Source organism: Oncorhynchus clarkii, chromosome 2 (assembly GCF_045791955.1).
Source record: "Oncorhynchus clarkii lewisi isolate Uvic-CL-2024 chromosome 2, UVic_Ocla_1.0, whole genome shotgun sequence".
Lineage (NCBI taxonomy): Eukaryota > Metazoa > Chordata > Actinopteri > Salmoniformes > Salmonidae > Oncorhynchus > Oncorhynchus clarkii.
Window position 1 is genome coordinate 60,034,056 of NC_092148.1, and position 19,611 is coordinate 60,053,666.

Consider the following 19,611-nt stretch of genomic DNA (forward strand, 5'->3'; position numbering starts at 1 on the left):
AATTGCGACTCCACTTGATTGCCTTACGAAGGGCATGACTGTTTGTACTCAACCATTTTCCCAGTCACCTTGCTGTGGTTAAATGCGGTGGTTCACGCTGTTATCTGTATATTGCCTAGAGACATTGTCTTTGTGTCTTAAACCAAGTGTATCTATTTTATTGACAGACAATTCTATAAGTAAATTCTTTCTTCTGTTTTAGTGGATCATTCTCCAATGGACACCCCTGAGAGTCCCACCCAGTCTCCCGAAAGCCCCAGCCAATCACCCCAATCCCCAGAGGAAGAGAGGGGAATTTCTGACAGTGAGTTCCTGGCATCCCCCGAGGAGGACAGGCTGCTCTCTGACACTGAGCTGCTGAATGATGAAGACAACGGTGGTTTAGATGAAGAGGGTGGTGAAGGTGGGGACTCTGAGCTGGATGATGACGAAGATGGGGGGGTAGTTCAGGAGCGTATCTCTGACCCAGAGGATGATGAAGCTGATGGGGAAGGTGGAAGGGATAGGCATACTATTCTAGAACAGGAGCAGGAGGAGTCAGATGGGATGGTGATGATGGGACAGGAGCGACAGGAAAGCCAATCAGATGAGGAGGAGGACCGGATCAGCCAAACTCCTAAGTCCCCTGATTCTGAGCCAGAGCAGGAGAGGTCATCCCCCTTAGCTGAGGAGATGTCCAGCCATGAGAAGGAAGATGAGAGTGGGGAACCGTCTGTGAAGCTGGCAGTGGAGACAGCAGAAGTAGATGATGAAGAGGAGGAAGAGAGACTGAGGAGGAGGAGGGTGGTGGTGAATCAGATGAAGGAGGAGTTGTCATCTGTGTCCAGAGAGCTTGATGAGCATGAGCTGGACTATGACGAGGAGGTTCCTGAGGAGCCCAATGTTCTAGCGCCTGAAGAAGATGACGAGGTGGAGAAAGGACCCAGAGAAGGGGATGAGAAAGAGGACAAGAGCGTCAAAAAGAAAGAGAAGATACCAATCCTTCCTCCATCCCCGAAAGACGGTCCACCTAAGAAGCCTGAAGAGTCCAGGGCTCAGGACAGAGGAAGGAGAGATTCCTTTCGTGACAAAAAGGACGAGGATGACGGAGAGATTGATGAGGGAGAAATAGATGTAAGTAATGTGATTTATATGCTCTCTTCAATCTGCATTATACTTTTAATCAAGAAACTGATTTCTTTGAGTATGCAGGACTACTCACACTGAGATATGGGAGGGAAGCAAAACAGGAGAACAGATCAAGTACAGAACTGCAAAGTCAGAACTGGGGCTGTTGCAGTGACCATATTACCGTCACACCAACAGGCATGTATGTGTATTGACCGCAGTCAAATTCCACGTGACCGTTGAGTCACGGTAATCTCCTATGCACTCTGTACATGAATGGCACTGATACGTTGGGACTACACAACTCGCTAACGACCGTCAGGCCGCTAACGACCGTCAGGCCGCTAATGACTTGATACGCAGTGCACTATTGTCCCTCTAATCCAGCGTTTCCCAAACTCTGTCCTCTGGAATTGAGTTTTTTGCCCAAACACTACACAACTGATTCAAATGATCAAAGCTTGAGGATTAGTTGATTATTTGAATCAGCTGGGTAGTGTTTGGGCAAAAACCAAAACGTGTACCCCTTGGGGTCCCAAGGACCGAATTTGAGGAACCCTGCTCTAACCACTCTGACATCAACGCAAATACACTGGAAAATCACATCAAACACTCATCATCAAAACAGTATTGTGCTTTTAAAACTCACTGTGATCGATCAACTTGAAAAAAGAAGTTCAAAAACAGGTTGAAACTAAGTGAAAAACGTGTTCATTGTGGATCTTGTTTTAAAGCCAAACAAGGAAATGGACAGCACTTTCTAAGGGGATGATTCATTAAAAGCAATTGACGTGGCATGTAGTATGCCTATAGGCATATTAGAGCTTATGCATAAATGATCACGCCTGGGAAAAAAGTCTGAATTAATGTAATGATTGTGCCGTTATACAATACATAGCCTAATAGCCTACCACATATTCTTTGGTACGTAATTGGTCTAGCCTATAATCCAAAACTAAACAAATTCTAATATTTGCCTTTGAGTGTGGATTGAATTATTATACATACTGGATGGATGGTTTATCTTATGCTACGCTCCAACATTACTATCCATGAGTCTGGGAGAGAACCTACAGGCCTAGGTGATGCTGTTGGTTCATTGATTGTGCAGGGCGGCTACAGAGTAGGCTGGTTAGCCTACAATTACAGCGAATTAGTATTTTATTTATTTGATTAGCCTCACCACCATGTGTTTCCATCTCCTCTCTCGCTCTCGTTCATTCCTTTTTGTGAGCGCATAGAGAGAAATATGTTTCATTGTGTAAACATGTTACTTTCGGTGTTCCTGAACAGATTTCACTTGGTTGCTTTCCCAAACGAATCACTGTGTAGCTGCAGGAAGAGGGTTGGAGACCCCTTGACATAGTTTGGGTAGAATATCACCAGCTCCTCAAACAGCCCAAACATTTCTATATGCAATCCACAGGAGGCTGGTGGCACCTTAATTGGGGAGGACGGGTTCATGGTAATGACTGGAGCTGAATCAGTGGAACGGTGTCAAATATATCAAACTCATGGTTTCCAGGTGTTTGATGCCATTCCATTTGCTCTGTTCCAGCCATTATTATGAGCCGTCCTCCCCTCAGCAGCCTCCACTGATACAATCCTGTGTGGAACGCAGAGTTTTGATGATTGCCACTTAAAAGAGGATTCCAGCTTTCTACTGCAACTAGATTTATTTCTCAGCTGCTAATATTCAGCACATTGCTCCGCTGTAAAACCAGAGTCGCCTACCCGGCACGATGAAAAAAGGAGCTATGGTAAAAAGCAGCCTCCAGTCGCTATTCGAGTGCATACGGATAACGTATTTTTTCCCTTGCCCCAGTTCTGCACATTTGATAATGGCCCATTTTAAATCTAAACTAATTCCACATATTATTAAAGACAAGATTATATTGAGAATAATCTGATGGTTGCGAATGTGATCACTTGATGAGAGAACAGCGTGTGCAGCCTGAGGCAAGGAACAGAGCACAAGCTTTTTTTGTGACTTTCTCAAAACATAAATATACTCGCATCATGCAGCCCTTATATGTTTTGATTTCTAAGACATTCTAAGGTTTGTATTAGTCACAGCTAAAGTTGCAAAAAATTATGGACTTTTTAAAGGGAAGACTTTCCAAAGGCGCCCATCAGCAGCTTGTATGTGTGAAGGCCTGAAGATGCTGAACGTGTTAATTTAAAGGCAAATTACAGTGAGATCAGCAGTCGTTTGCATGACAGTTACCATCTGACAACATTTAATGACCGCCATAGCCCGAGTCAGAACCATGTGGCAATACAAATAACCTGCCTTGCACCCTGTCCCACTGACCTAGAGTCATAAGGTTACTTCACGGATGCACATGGGGAAGTGAGTTGATATTTAGCTGTTCCATTTGTGCAGGATGATGACCTGGAGGAGGGAGAGGTGAAGGACCCCATGGACAGGAAGGTCAGACCCAGGCCCGTCTGCAGGTTCTTCATGAAAGGTACCTCAACGTACTCTCCTGTGCACCACTCGCGTGTACAACACCTGTCTTTTGACGAAACTACACTGTGCAAACATTGCGTGTGCAACTTGAGCATTCCATTCTACACCAGAGACGTATCATGAAGGTTAAACCGAAGGTAAAAACGTGAACCACTTGATCAGCAACACAAGTCTTGCGTGTTGTTGCTTCACTGATGTTCTGCTTCTGTGGCCTGTGTAGCGTTTCTCTTCTTCAGTGTAACGGTCCTTTTGAAGCAGTGATATTGAAGACACTTGTTTCAGACAGCAGGGGGAAGCATTGTACTTCATAACTTAAATGAAGATAATGTGGTAATGGAATATTATTAGGAGCTAAGCCACATACAGCGATGATGGATGGCAACTTACACCCAAACACCATTTACTTCAAAGTATTTTAATTCAATGAAAATATGCTTTTTCCAATTCCCATGTGTCTGTTTTCAAAATGATACAGCTCTGTTTTTCTTTTCCAGGTAACTGCACATGGAGTATGAATTGTAGGTTCATCCATCCAGGGGTCAACGACAAGGGCAACTACTCTCTCATCTCCAAGCCAGACCCCTTCTCTCCCAACGGGGCACCACCTGGAGCACCCCACCCTCTCATTCCTGGAAGCAACCCCTGGGTATGCACCACCTCTGGCCTGCTGTATTTGGACCTGAAGAGTGTGTGTGTGTTTCTGCATTGGGTAAATGTATTGTGTTTACATCTGTTTCCCTGTCTCAGGGTGGACCTGCTGTTGAGGAGCTCCCTCCACCCCCTCCTCCAGTGGAGCCTCCTGTGGAGAGTGCCTGGGAGAGGGGTCTGAGACATGCCAAAGAGGTACAACACCCTCTCAGCTCTTACAAGCATATATGCACTCCTCTTCTGTACAGGTTACTTTTCAGCACCAGCTGATATTGAGTATGTTGATTTTTTAATTGACATGTTTTCTGAGAGGGTCACCCTGCTACATTTGGCTCGTGATGCGTCTTTATAATAATACAAGTGTGCATGTGTGTTTAGCCTCTATGGGTTTGTTCAGTCAGCAGGTTATGGTGAAATCCCAGACTTTCCTTGTGTAAAAATTGCCCTATTCCCCTAGGTGTTGAAAAAAGCTACCATACGCAAAGAGCAGGAGCCAGACTTTGAGGAGAAGCGCTTTAACGTGACCATTGGAGAGGATGAGCGAGACTTTGACAAGGAGAATGATTTCTTTAGGGAACGCAGCTACCGCATCACCAGAGAAATCAGAGACCCGGGGTAAGCTCAGGAGCTATGGTTCAAAAGAGAGAAAATATCTTGCCATGGTGGATGTTTTCAAGAATTGTTTTAGACTACGTCTCTGTTTAAACTGTTTTTGGCCTTTTCTTCCCCCGTAGTGACTTGGAGTTCAGAGACCCAGTCTATCCGTAAGTACAATGTAGGGGGCAGTAGTAACGTCCTCTTTTCATGCATCTCTTATCTCTACGTTTCCCTGCTTGACTATCAGCTCCTGCTCTGCTGTGAGAATCCAGCTGGTCAGTTATAATGATCAGCCCACTCTACTAGGCCTTATGATTCACATGTCTAATTATGGGTTTGTTCAAATATACAAATAAAATGAACCCTAAATTATATAGATGGTGTATATAGCTGCACAGCTATTTATCTCTATTGTACGATTTGTCCTCGTTTGTGATGTCATTTCAGTAATGACCCTTATGCTGATCCATACTATGACTATGAGATGGAGGCCTTCTGGAGAGGGGGACAGTATGAGAACTTCAGAGTGCAGTACACAGAGACCCCTCTGCCCTACCACTACAGTGTAAGTACACTCAGAGCGACATCCACCACCCAAGGACTACACAACTTTAAACACAAATGCACAATCGATATTAACTTTGTCGGATTTGCATTTTACTTGTAAGTCTTTTGGTTAAAGAGAATCTTGAATGCGCCGTTGATGCGTGAAGCAGGTTGAGCCTGGCTGGAGGTCTATGGCAGTGTGTTTACAAACCCACCTGTATGAATGTTAGGAGCGTGAACGTGAGCGGGACCCGCGAGAGCGCCATCGTGACCGTGAGCGGGACCACCGCGAGCGAGAACGCCGGCAGAGAGAACGTGAAAGGGAAAGAGAGAGGGAGCGAGAGAAGGAGAGAATGCGCAGAAAGGAGGAGTGGGAGAGGGATCGCATGAAGCGTGATGAGAAGGAGAGGCCCGTCAGGGAGCGGCCTCCACGTGAACCTCGGGAGAAGAAGGAGGGGGAGGACAAGCAGCCTAAAGGTCCCCCCAGGTCCCCCATCGATACCAACATGCCCCCCAAGTGAGTAGCATGTCCTTTATTACAGGTAGCAAGTCCTCTAGACCAGGGGTTCCCAAATTCGGTCCTGGACCCCCCCGTGCACGTTTTGTTTTTTTCCCTAGCAATACACAGCGGATTCTAATAACCAACTCATCATCAAGCCTTGGTTATTTAAACCCGCTGTGTAGTGCTCAGGCAAAAACCAAATACTTGAACCGGGGGGAAATGACCGAGTTTGGGAAACTCTGCACTAGACCAGGGGTTCTTAAACTATTTCGGCTTGAGACCCAAATGACAAATGGACTATTCTCCCATGACTCAAATAGTCCTCCAATGACATAAATGAAAAGGATATGATGTGTGATTTACTGATGTATTCTCAAAACTCGTGACCCACCTATCACATGCTGGGTCCCAACCCATAGTTTAAAGCCTCAATCCTTAGTTGAAACTAGGGATGGGCATTTTACATTTTTGCACTGTATTTATCTATATGCCAAGAGATCGCAACAATACTTAATTTATCATAACTATTACAGATAACAAATCCTAATTGCTGATTTGCCCCATATATATGATATACATGCATACATACAGTTGAAGTCGGAAGTTTACATACTCTTAGGTTGGAGTCATTAAAACTTGTTTTTCAACCACTCCACACATTTCTTGTTAACAAACTATAGTTTTGGCAAGTCGGTTAGGACATCTACTTTGTGCATGACACAAGTAAAATTTCCAACAATTGTTTACAGACAGATTAGTTCACTTATATGTGACTGTATCAAAATTCCAGTGGGTCAGAAGTTTACATACACTAAGTTGACTGTGCCTTTAAACAGCTTGGAGAATTCCAGAAAATTATGTAATGGCTTTAGAAGCTTCTGATAGGCTAATTGACATCATTTGAGTCAATTGGAGGTGTACCTGTGGATGTATTTCAAGGCCTACCTTCAAACTCAGTGCCTCTTTGCTTGACATCATGTGAAAATCAAAAGAAATCAGCCAAGACCTCAGAAAAATATGTGTAGACCTCCACAAGACTGGTTCATCCTTGGGAGCAATTTCCAAGCGCCTGAAGGTACCATGTTCATATACAAACAATAGTACGCAAGTATAAACACCATGGGACCACACAGCCATCATACCGCTCAGGAAGGAGAAGCGTTCTGTCTCCTAGAGATTAACGTACTTTGGTGGGAAAAGTGCTAATCAATCCCAGGACAACAGCAAAGGACCATGTGAAGATGCTGGAGGAAACGGGTACAAAAGTATCAATATCCACAGAAAAACGAGTCCTATATCGACATAACCTGAAAGGCCGCTCAGCAAGGAAGACGCCACTGCTCCAAAACCGCCATAAAAATACGGTTTGCAACTGCACATGGTGGCATCATGAGTAGGGAAAATTATGTGGATATATTGAAGCAACATCTCAAGACATCAGTCAGGAAGTTAAAGCTTGTTCTCAAATGTGTCTTAGAAATGGACAATGACCCCAAGCATACTTCCAAAGTTGTGGCAAAATGGCTTAAGGACAACAAAGTTAAGGTATTGGAGTGGCCATCACGAAGCCCTGACCTCAATCCCATAGAACATTTGTATGCAGAACTGAAAAAGCATGTGCGAGCAAGGAGGCCTATAAACCTGACTCAGTTACACCAGCTCTGTCAGGAGGAATGGGCCAAAATTCACCCAACTTATTGTGGGAAGCTTGTGGAAGGCTACCCAAAACGTTTGGCCGAAGTTAAACAATTAAAGGCAATGAGGTGTTAAAAAAAAGGTAACAAATAATTATATAGCGAGGCTATATACAGGCGGGTACCGGTGCTGGTACACTGGTTTGTCGAGGTAATTGAGGTAATATCTACATGTAGGTAGAGTTATTATAGTGACTATGCATAGATGATAACAGAGTAGCAGCAGCGTGGAAGAAGGGGGGAAATGCAAGTAGTCTGTGTAGCCATTTGATTAGATGTTATGGCTTTGGGGTAGAAGATGTTTAGAAGCCTCTTGGACCTGTCGGGTCAGTAACTGGGGGATTTCGACTCATCCTTACCCCATATGAGATGTGCAAATTTATGCTCTCTCCCCCATGTTGAAATTAGACTGCAACCACAGCGCACACAACATGCACAACCAGTTACTTAGTGGGGAGACCAACAGCAGACTGTCAAAACAGCCGTGTTTCCCTGTCTTCGCTCACTTTGTGACCTATCAATAGATCACTAGAAGATGCATATCATTCATTCTAGTGGGAAAGGGCAATAGTGTGCAACTGTAGCCAGCAATCTGGGGCATTCCTGAATGTGGGCAATCTTGCAGGAAGGCCTCTTCTGAGCGTCCCATTGGTTCTATCATCCCTTCCCACCCCCTCGATCACCCCATTGGTTCCTCTCCAGAGGGTGGTATGGACCTCCAGGACATCTACAGCACCCGGTGTCACAGGAAGGCCAAGATCAGAGGACCTCAGCTACCCGAGCCACTTTCTGTTCACCCTACCACCATTTAGAAGGTGGGAGACAGTGCAGGTTTATCAAAGCTGGGTCCAAGAGACTAAAAAACAGCTTCTCTCTCCAGACAATTAAACAGTCACCACTGAGCCAGCTGTTGTGAGATAATTGAAAGTACATGTCTCTACCATAAGCTGCCTCCAACGTCGTTTTAGAGAATTGGGCAGTATGTCCAACTGGCCTCACAACCGCAAACCACATGTAACCACGCCAGCCCACGACCTCCACATCTGGCTTCTTCACCTGCAGGCTCGTCGGAGACCAGCCATCTGGACAGCTAATGAAACTGTGAGATTGCACAACCTAATAATTTCTGAACAACTGTCAGCAACCGTTTTAGGGAAGTTCATCCGAATGCTCGTCGTCCTCACCAGGGTCTTGACATGACTGCAGTTTGGTGTTGTAACCGACATCATGGGCAAATGCTCACCTTCGATAGCCACTAGCAAGCTGGAGAAGTTTGCTCTTCACGGATGAGTCCCAGTTTCCCGGTATGGCATTGTGTGTGTGAGCTGTTTGCTGATGTCAATGTTGTGAACAGAGTGCTCCATGGTTGCGGTGGGGTTATGGTATGGGCAGGTATAAGCTACGGACAACGAACACAATTGCATTTTATCAATGGCAATTTGTAAGCACAGGATACCGCGATGAGATCCTGAGGCACATTGTTGTGCCATTCATCTACCACCCATCACCTTATGTTTCAGCATGATAATTCACTACACAATGTCAACCCCTGAAATCTGAAATGTCCCAGTTCATGGCCTGCATACTCACCAGACAAGTCACCCATTGAGCATGCTTTGGATGCTCTGGATCGACAGCGCGTTCCAGTTTATATCCAGAAACATTGCACAGCCATAATCAACAGCCTGTTCAACTCTATGTGAAGGAGATGTCACGCATATATATATATTTAAGGTATCTGTGAACAACCGATGCATATCTGTATTCCCAGTCATTTGAATTTCATAGATTAGGGCCTTATTTATTTCAATTAAATAATTTCCTCATATGAGCTGCAACTCAGTAAAATCTTAGAAATTGTTGCACGTCACCTTTAATATTTTTTTTCACTGTACATAGTCATTGAACACTTGCCACTTTAATACATTGTACATACTGTTTTACCTACTTCCTATGTATACACACTGTATTCTAGTCAAGGCTCATCCTATATAACTACTGTTGGACACACTTTTCGATTCATATAATTGTCCATACAGTCTATACACACAATCATGTACATATATATTTATTTTCCGGGCTCAGACATTGCTCGTCCTGATAACATCTGCAAAATGTGTACGCGACCAATAACATTTTATTTGAAACTGACAAAATAATGGAAACACAAACATAGTGTCTTAATAAGGCGTTGTCAACCACGAGCCATAACAAATTCAATGCACCTTGGCTTAGATTCTCCAAGTGTATGGAACTCTATTGGAGGGATGCGAGACCATTCCATCATTTGGTGTTTGGTTGATGGTGATCAAAACCGCTGTCTTAGGCGCCGCTCCAGAATCTTCAATAAGTGTTCAATTGGGTTGTGATCTGGTGACAGAGATGGCATATGGCTTACATTGTTTACATGCTCATCAAACTATTCAGTGACCACTCATGCCCTGTGGATGGGAGCATTGTCATCCTATGGGGGCGTAGCCATGGTAGCCAAAATAATGGCTTGCCCAAAATAATGTCCCTAAGCATGATGGGATGTTAATTGCTTAATTAACTTAGGAACCATGTGTGGAAGCATCGGCTCTCAATATACTTCGTATACCTAATTTACTCAAAGGTTTCCATTATTTTAGCAGTTACCTGTATCTTAGTTTGCAAGGTTGGAAGACTTTAGAAAAGCAAGTACTGAATAAGACTCACATTCCTTTCAATCTTTTACCCAGATTTTAGCAGAGAAGCATATTTACACCAGTCAGGTGGATACAGACAGGTCACTACTGTATACAACTTAACAAGCAGAGGGGGATTCAAAAGTACAGTCTTCGTCAGCCGATATGTATAAATCATTAGGGCCGGCAAAAACATTCAAAACCTGCTGTATGTAAAATATTGTGTGCTTGTAAAATGAATAAACTGGACTCTGGATGATAACAATGATGTTTGTTTCCAACATTAGGGCTGTTTCCCTAAAGAAATTAAATCTGTTTTGTTTCTTTGCCATAACACTAACGAGTATCCTGATAAGGGTATCGTCCCGGCCCTATAAATCATGTCAAAACATTTAGCAAAAGCTTTCTCGAAATATCCCAACCTAAAAAAAGACCAATCAAATGTGTGTGTGGAAGTGGGCATGACCAATGGCCAAACATTTTAGAGGCCCCCCTCTTGGCTGCAGACACAATTTTGGCGTTTTAAAGCTAATTACCTTAAATTCTACACTTTTTGCCATGGGGCTGAGAGAAGAAAAAAAACAAGCTCATTTCCTTTTCTTAGAAGGGCCAATCTGCAGTTCCTTCATATATTTTTGGATAAATACCCATTAATTGTTGGAAGAATATAACTCAGGCTTATAAATGCCTCATGAGCTTAGTTAAACTTTCAAACCCCATCAGAACCCTAAATATTTGCTTATATTTACGCCAATGTCAGTAAACATTGTAAATGTAAACAAAAACACGGAATAGCTCTGTCGATGAATTTCAGAGTGGTTACATTTCTCCAGGCCCATCACTATCCAGCTACCTGCCCGGTTTTCAGCTCTGCACATTGAGACTAATGCCCCTTGTATATATAGTCATTAAATGCTAGTCACCTCATAATCTGTTTTATATACTGTTGTTTACTCACTGTGTATGTATACCGTATTCTCAACACAACTCATCCTAATATACAGTGCATTCGGAAAGTATTCAAACACTGACTTTTTTCCCACAATTTGTTAAATTACATCCGTATTCTAAAATGGATTAAATTGTTTACTTTCCTCATCAGTCTACACATAATATCCCATAATGACAAAGCAAAAACTGTTTTTTTTTTTGCAAAATACATTTTACATATACATAAGTATTCAGACCCTTACTCGGTACTTCATTGAAGCACCTTTGGCAGTGATTACAGCATTGAGTCTTCTTGGGTATGACGCTATAAGTTTGGCACACCTGTATTTGGGAAGTTTCTCCCATTCTTCTCTGCAGATCCTATCAAGCTTGAATGGGCAGCGTCGCTGCACAGCTATTTTAAGGTCTCTCCAAAAACGTTAGATCGGGTTCATGTCCAGGCTCTGTCTGGGCCACTCAGAGACTTGTCCCGAAGCCACTCCTGCGCTGTCTAGGCTGTGTGCTTATGGTCGTTGTCCTGTTGGAAGTTGAACCTCGCCCCCAGTCTGAGGTCCTGAGCACTCTGGAGCAGGTTTTCATCAATGCTCCGTTCATCTTTCCCTTGATCCTGACTAGTCGAGATCAATGGGATGATGGGATGTTAATTGCTTAATTAACTTAGGAACCATGTGTGGAAGCATCGGCTCTCAATATACTTCGTATACACCACTCGAGAGCCCCCCACACCTATTTTTAAACATTCTGGTAAACAATCCTTATTTACTAGCTTTGTATGAAAGCGCAAATGTTCAGGTTGGGGAACTCCTATACCGAAATTTTCGCCACACACAAGAAGCAACAAAGAACTGTTGGCTTTCTGTTCTAAAGAGGTTAGGCCTACATTTAGGTTATACCCAGCCATACAAGTACTGGAACTGTGATATGATGGCCTAGATGAGTGCATAACATGGCATCAGCATATGATGTAGTCTAGGCTGTGTGTTTACACTGCAGCATCAGATTTGGCTCTGGGTTTGTTGAGACTTTCTGTTCGAGCGTCTGTCCAAATATTTGGCTGAGGAAATGGGAGAGATTCCCAGTGTTGAAACAGCTCTGATCCATATCTTAGACTCTACAGAGAGGACAGTGAAACATCGCATCCCTTTAACTTCCAATCAGTCAGTGATCAGTCAGTGACTGGACTGGTGCCCTCACTGAACATTCTTTTGCCATCACAGGAACAGTCCTTTGTGCAGAATGTTTTTGAATGTGTGAATAATTATTTTGAGGGGTCATCAGATAAGGTCCGTCCGTGACAGCTTGTTCTGCACTCATCTCCTCCAGGAATGTTACAACACATCATGTTGTGATTTCAGTGTCTTTGTTTCTCTTACCTGGGAATAACTGAAGGGAGGTCATGCCATACTATGTTATGAACATAAACTGAGGAATGAAAACAGTGTATGGAACCTTCTTTATTTTGTATTTCTCTCTCATTCGTTTGTGATGCTTTATTGCTAAATGTGTGATTGATTTGATTGCCTCTCTCAACCCCTCTTCCCAGTCGGCCGATGATGGAGCCGCCTCTCAAAACGGAGCTGATGCCCATGTCCAAGCGGCCAGATGAGTGGAAGGACCCCTGGCGCCGGTCTAAATCCCCCAGGACACGTCCGGGCATGTCCGGGTCACCACCGCGGGGCCGCCGACGTCACCGGCCCTCTGGATCCTCTGTCTCACTGTCCAACTCCTCTAGGTAGCTTTCAATTCAGCCTCTAGTCTGATACTCTGGTAACACCTTAAATCAACACTCTAAAACAATGTTTTTATTCTGCAGTAATTTATATCTACTTGAGTACTATGGGTTTCTGTGTGTGTGTTAAAGAGTGAGGTTAACTGTGGGTTTTGTTCTACAGGTCTTCGTCCCGCTCTTCTTCCTACACAGGCTCCGGATCATCCCGGTCTCGCTCTCGCACCTCGTCCTTCAGCTCGTACTCCAGCCACTCCTCCCAGCACAGCTCCTTCAGCGGCAGCCGCTCCAGGTCCATAACACACACACTCTGCCTGTCTGTCTGTCCACCCCCACATCACTGTCTGTTGAGTAGGACACCCATTCCCTGAGAGCATGGTAACCTGTAATCTCAGGTCTCCCATAAGAGAGCTGATATGTATCATGGATCGGAGATGACTTAGGGTTGTAATTAAATGTGGCCTTCTGTTTGTCTCACTGCAGGTCCAGATCGTTCTCCTCGTCTCCCTCTCCGACCCCTTCAGCACAGAGAAACGCCAAGAATAAAGCAGCGGCCCCACTGGCCCTAGGGCCCAAAGGGTAAAGCTATACTCATCCGTCCATAGACATACTGTATATTCATCGGTTGTGCTGTGCACTTCCATACACAACTCACACAGATCATATGTACTTTTCCTTTCATGGCTCGAGTCAATATACAGTGGGGAGAACAAGTATTTGATACACTGTCGATTTTGCAGGTTTTCCTACTTACAAAGCATGTAGAAGTCTGTAATTTTTATCATAGGTACACTTCAACTGTGAGAGACGGAATCTATAAAATGCAATAAAATGCTAATTAATTACTTAAAAATCATACAATGTGATTTACTGGATTTTTGTTTTAGATTCCATCTCTCACAGTTGAAGTGTACCTATGATACAAATTACAGACCTCTACATGCTTTGTAAGTAGGAAAACCTGCAAAATCGGCAGTGTATCAAATACTTGTTCTCCCCACTGTAGATACTGAGTCAATCAATATTGATACTTCAAAGTCTTACATAATAATAGGGTAATTTGCATGTAATGCACATGCTGTATTGTTCATCTTAGGCATGTAGCTAGCATGCTTCTAGTATTAGTCTGTAGAATCACTGTCTCTTGAACAAAGCATGTGTTTTTCCCTCATGGATGTGACGTGTGTAAATGCTGCATGCCAAACAACAAACCAATGTCTTATCATCCTCAAGCATCCCGTCGAAACCTGGTGCGCCTTCCCCTCCTGGTAGGGAGAAGGCTCCCCCCAAGAAGGCTCCAAGCCCACCACTGCCAGGCCAGCCTGGGAAACCCCCCAAACCCACCCTAGAGGGGGCTAAGCCTGGCAACTCCCGCGAGCCCCGTGAGGTGGGCCGACCCATGCCGCCTCAGGAGGTGGGCCGACCCATGCCGCCTCAGGAGGGGGGCCGACCCATGCCACCTCGGGAGGGGGGCCGACCCGTGCCCCCTCGGGAGGGTCAAGGGGGCCGACCCGTGCCCCCTCGGGAGGGTCAGGGGGGCCGACCCGTGCCGCCTCGGGAGGGTCAGGGGGGCCGACCCGTGCCGCCTCGGGAGGGTCAGGGGGGCCGACCCGTGCCGCCTCGGGAGGGTCAGGGGAGCCGACCCATGCCGCCTCGGGAGGGGGGGCGACCCATGCCGCCTCGGGATGGTCAGGGGGGCCGACCCATGCCGCCTCGGGAGGGTCAGGGGGGCCGACCCATGCCGCCTCGGGAGGGGGGCCGACCCATGCCGCCTCGGGAGGGGGGCCGACCCATGCCTCCTCGGGAGGGGGGCCGACCCATGCCGCCTCGGGAGGGGGGCCGACCCATGCCGCCTCGGGAGAGGGGCCGACCCATGCCGCCTCGGGATGGTGGCCGACCCATGCCGCCTCGGGAGGGTGGCCGACCCATGCCTCCTCGGGAGGGTGGCCGACCCATGCCTCCTCGGGAGGTGGGCCGACCCGTGCCTCCTCGGGAGGGGGGCCGACCCGTGCCTCCTCGGGAGGGGGGCCGACCCGTGCCTCCTCGAGATGGAGGCCGACCCGTGCCTCCTCGAGATGGAGGCCGAGCCATGCCGCCTCGGGAGGGGGGCCGAGCCATGCCGCCTCGGGAGGGGGGCCGAACCATGCCTCCTCGGGAGGGGGGCCGACCCATGTCACCTCGGGAGGGGGGCAAACCCCTCAACCTGCGGGAGGGCCGACGGAAGGAGCGGCAGCAGCACAATCCACCCAGGAGGTAGGACAGAAGTACACATTTGGTCAGAGATGGCCGTCTGTCTTTCACAAGTTCCTTTGTCACATTCAACACAGCCAACCTGAAATCTCAAGGTTATCCAATGATATACAAAGGTGTAACAGGGCTCGACATACAATCATTCATGTCAGTGGTCCGCTTTGGCCAGTGAAAAAAATATCACAATAATGGTATTTTCAGTCTAGACTATAACATTTATTTTAAAATTACATTAATTCCCCGAAGCTGTTAGTTCATGTACATTGCTGTGAAAAAGTATTTACCCCCTTTCTAATTTTCTCTATTTTTGTATATTTTTGATACTGAATGTTAAAAGATCTTCAACCAAAACCTAATATTAGATAAACGGAACATGAGTGAACAAATAACGCAACAGTTAAATACTTATTTCATTCATTTCGTAAACAAAGGTATGCAACACCCAATGCCCCTGTGTGAAAAAGTATTGCCCCTTACACTCAATAACTGGTTGTGCCACCTTTAGCTGCAATGACTCCAACCAAACACTTCCTGTAGTTGTTGATCAGTCTCTCACACCGCTGTGGAGGAATTTTGGCCCACTCTTCCATGCAGAACTGCTTTAACTCAGCGACATTTGTGGGTTTTCAAGTATGAACTGCTTGTGTCAAGTCCTGCCACATCTCAATTGGGATTAGGCCATTGCAAAATTTCAAATGTGTATACTTTTTAGCCATTTTCATGTAGACTTGATTGTGTGTTTTGGATCATTGTCTTGCTACATGACCCAGCTGCGCTTCGGCTTCAGCTTACAGACGGAGGGCCTGACATTCTCCTGTAGAATTTTCTGATACAGGCAGAATTCATGTTTCCTTCTATTAAGGCAAGTCGTCCAGGTCCTGAGGCAGCAAAGCATCCCCAAACCATCACACTACCACCACCATGCTTTACCGTGGGTGTAAGGTTCTTACTGTGGAATGCGGTGTTTGGTTTTCACCAGGCATAATGAGACCCATGTCATCCAAAAAGTTATACGTGTGACTCATCTGTCCATAGAACATTCTTCCAAGAGTCTTGATGTTCTTCCAGGTGCTTTTTGTCAAACTTGATTGAACTTTTTGGATGAGATGGGTCACATTATGCCTGACGAAAACTGAACACTGCATTCCACAGTAAGTACATTGGCCTACCCACTTAGCAGTGAGGCCCAGCCAATCAGAATGAGTTTTTCCCCACAAATGGGCTTTATTACATACAGAAATACTCCTCAGTTTCATCAGCTGTCCGGGTGTCTGGTCTCCGAAGATCCCGCATGTGAAGAAGCCGGATTTGGAGGTCCCGGGCTCCGGTTGAGGCCGTATGCAGTTGAGGCCGGTTGAATGTAATAACAAATTCTCCAAAACAACGTTGGAGGTGGCTTATGGTAGAGAAATCAACATTAAATTCTCTGGCAACAGCTCTGGTGGACATTCCTGCAGTTAGCAAAATTGAGACATCTGTGGCATTGTGTTTTGTGACAACTGCACATTTAAGAGTGGCCTTTTATTGTCCCCGGCACACGGTGCATCTGTGTAATGATCATGCTGTTTTATCAGCTTCTTGATATGCCACACCTGTCAGGTGGGTGGATTCTTTTGTCCAAGGTGAAATACTCTCTAGCAGGGATATAAACAAATTTGTGCATACAATTTGAGAGAAATTTGCTTTTTGTGCATATGGAAATTTTCTGGGATCTTTTATTTCAGCTTGTGAAACATGGGACAAACACTTTACGTGTTTCGTTTATATGTGCAGCTTTGTCATGCAACACAAAGCCACAGATGTCCCAAGTTTTGAGGGAGCGTGCAGTTGGCATGCTGACTGCAGGAACGTCCACCAGATCTGTTGCCAGGGAACATCATTTTCATTTCTCTTCCATAAGCTGTCTCCGATATTGTTTTTGAGAATTTGGTAGAATGTCAGACCACCTGTATGGCTTCGTGTGGGTGAACGTTTTGCTGATGTCAACGTTGTGAACAGATTGCTTCATGGTGGTAGTGGGGTTATGGTATGGGCAGCCATGAACAATGAACACAATTACATTTTATCGATGGCAATTTGAAAGCACAGAGATACCGGGACGAGATCCAACGGCCCATTGTCATCAAATCAAATTTTATTGGTCACATACACATGTTTAGCAGATGTTATTGTGGGTGTAACGAAATGCTTGTGCTTCTAGTTCTGACAGTGCAGCAATGTCTAACAAGTAATATCTAACAATTTCACAACATATACACACAAATCTAAGTAAAGGAATCGAATGAATATATAAATATATGGACAAGCAATGTCAGAGCAGCATAGACTAAGATATAGTAGAATAGTATAGAATACAGTATATACAGTGGGGCAAAAAAGTATTTAGTCAGCCACCAATTGTGCAAGTTCTCCCACTTAAAAAGATGAAAGAGGCCTGTAATTTTCATCATAGGTACACTTCACCGATGACAGACAAAATTAAAGAAAAATTATCCAGAAAATCACATTGTAGGATTTTTAATGAATTTATTTGCAAATGATGGTGGAAAATAAGTATTTGGTCAATAACAAAAGTTTATCTCAATACTTTGTTATATACCCTTTGTTGGCAATGACAGAGGTCAAACGTTTTCTGTAAGTCTTCACAAGGTTTTCACACACTGTTGCTGGTATTTTGGCACATTCCTCCATGCAGATCTCCTCTAGAGCAGTGATGTTTTGGGGCTGTTGCTGGGCAACACGGACTTTCAACTCCCTCCAAAGATTTTCTATGGGGTTGAGATCTGGAGACTGGCTAGGCCATTCCAGGACCTTGAAATGCTTCTTACGAAGCCACTCCTTCATTGCCCGGGCAGTGTGTTTGGGATCATTGTCATGCTGAAAGACCCAGCCACGTTTCATCTTCAATGCCCTTGCTGATGGAAGGAGGTTTTCACTCAAAATCTCACGATACATGGCCCAATTCATTCTTTCCTTTACACGGATCAGTCGTCCTGGTCCCTTTGCAGAAAAACAGCCCCAAAGCATGATGTTTCCACCCCCATGCTTCACAGTAGGTATGGTGTTCTTTGGATGCAACTCAGCATTCTTTGTCCTCCAAACACGACGAGTTGAGTTTTTACCAAAAAGTTATATTTTGGTTTCATCTGACCATATGACATTCTCCCAATCTTCTTCTGGATCGTCCAAATGCTCTCTAGCAAACTTCAGACGGGCCTGGACATGTACTGGCTTAAGCAGGGGGACACGTCTGGCACTGCATGATTTGAGTCCCTGGCGGCGTAGTGTGTTACTGGTGGTAGGCTTTGTTACTTTGGTCCCAGCTCTCTGCAGGTCATTCACTAGGTCCCCCCCGTGTGGTTCTGGGATTTTTGCTCACCGTTCTTGTGATCATTTTGACCCCACAGGGTGAGATCTTGCGTGGAGCCCCAGATCGAGGGAGATTATCAGTGGTCTTGTATGTCTTCCATTTCCTAATAATTGCTCCCACAGTTGATTTCTTCAAACCAAGCTGCTTACCTATTGCAGATTCAGTCTTCCCAGCCTGGTGCAGGTCTACAATTTTGTTTCTGGTGTCCTTTGACAGCTCTTTGGTCTTGGCCATAGTGGAGTTTGGAGTGTGACTGTTTGTTTGAGGTTGTGGACAGGTGTCTTTTATACTGATAACAAGTTCAAACAGGTGCCATTAATACAGGTAACGAGTGGAGGACAGAGAAGCCTCTTAAAGAAGAAGTTACAGGTCTGTGAGAGCCAGAAATCTTGCTTGTTTGTAGATGACCAAATACTTATTTTCCACCATAATTTGCAAATAAATTCATTAAAAAAAACCTATAATGTGATTTTCTGATTTTTTTATTTTCTAGTTTTGTCTGTCATAGTTGAAGTGTACCTATGATGAAAATTACAGGCCTCTCTCATATTTTTAAGTGGGAGAACTTGCACAATTGGTGGCTGACTAAATACTTTTTTGCCCCACTGTACATATGAGATGAGTGCAAGATATGTAAACATTATTAAAGTGGCCAATGATTTGAAGTCTGTGTATGTAGGCAGCAGCATCTCTGGTAGTGATGGCTATTTAACATTCTGATAGCCTTGAGATAGAGTTTTTCAGTCTCTCGGCCCCAGCTTTGATGCACCTGTACTGACCTTGCCTTCTGCATGATAGCGGGGTGAACAGGCAGTGGCTCGGGTGGTTGTTGTCCTTGATTTTATTTTTGGCCTTCCTGTGACATTGGTGCTGTAGGTGTCCTGGAGTGCAGGTAGTTTTCCCCCGGTGATGCGTTGAGCAGACCGCACCACCCTCTGGAGAGCCCTGTGGTTATGGGTGGTGCAGTTGCCGTACCAGGCGGTGATGCAGCCCGACAGGATGCTCTCAATTGTGCATCTGTAAAAGTTTGTGAGAGTTTTAGGTGACAAGCCACATTTCTTCAGCCTCCTGTTGCACCTTC

General features: G+C 45.1%; 1 protein-coding gene across 1 annotated transcript in view; it reads left to right on the top strand.

Moving 5' to 3' along the window:
* LOC139371014 (zinc finger CCCH domain-containing protein 18-like) overlaps window positions 1-19,611 on the top strand; it is a 37,724-nt gene that overhangs the window by 8,405 nt on the left and 9,708 nt on the right. The window contains exons 2-13 of the mRNA XM_071111036.1: window positions 203-1,113; window positions 3,494-3,578; window positions 4,075-4,226; window positions 4,328-4,423; window positions 4,686-4,843; window positions 4,963-4,992; window positions 5,273-5,390; window positions 5,602-5,888; window positions 12,728-12,916; window positions 13,077-13,202; window positions 13,394-13,489; window positions 14,144-15,163. Coding sequence (XP_070967137.1) covers window positions 217-1,113; window positions 3,494-3,578; window positions 4,075-4,226; window positions 4,328-4,423; window positions 4,686-4,843; window positions 4,963-4,992; window positions 5,273-5,390; window positions 5,602-5,888; window positions 12,728-12,916; window positions 13,077-13,202; window positions 13,394-13,489; window positions 14,144-15,163 — 3,254 coding nt within the window. The 5' untranslated portion in view covers window positions 203-216. The remainder of the gene's footprint in view (window positions 1-202; window positions 1,114-3,493; window positions 3,579-4,074; window positions 4,227-4,327; window positions 4,424-4,685; window positions 4,844-4,962; window positions 4,993-5,272; window positions 5,391-5,601; window positions 5,889-12,727; window positions 12,917-13,076; window positions 13,203-13,393; window positions 13,490-14,143; window positions 15,164-19,611) is intronic.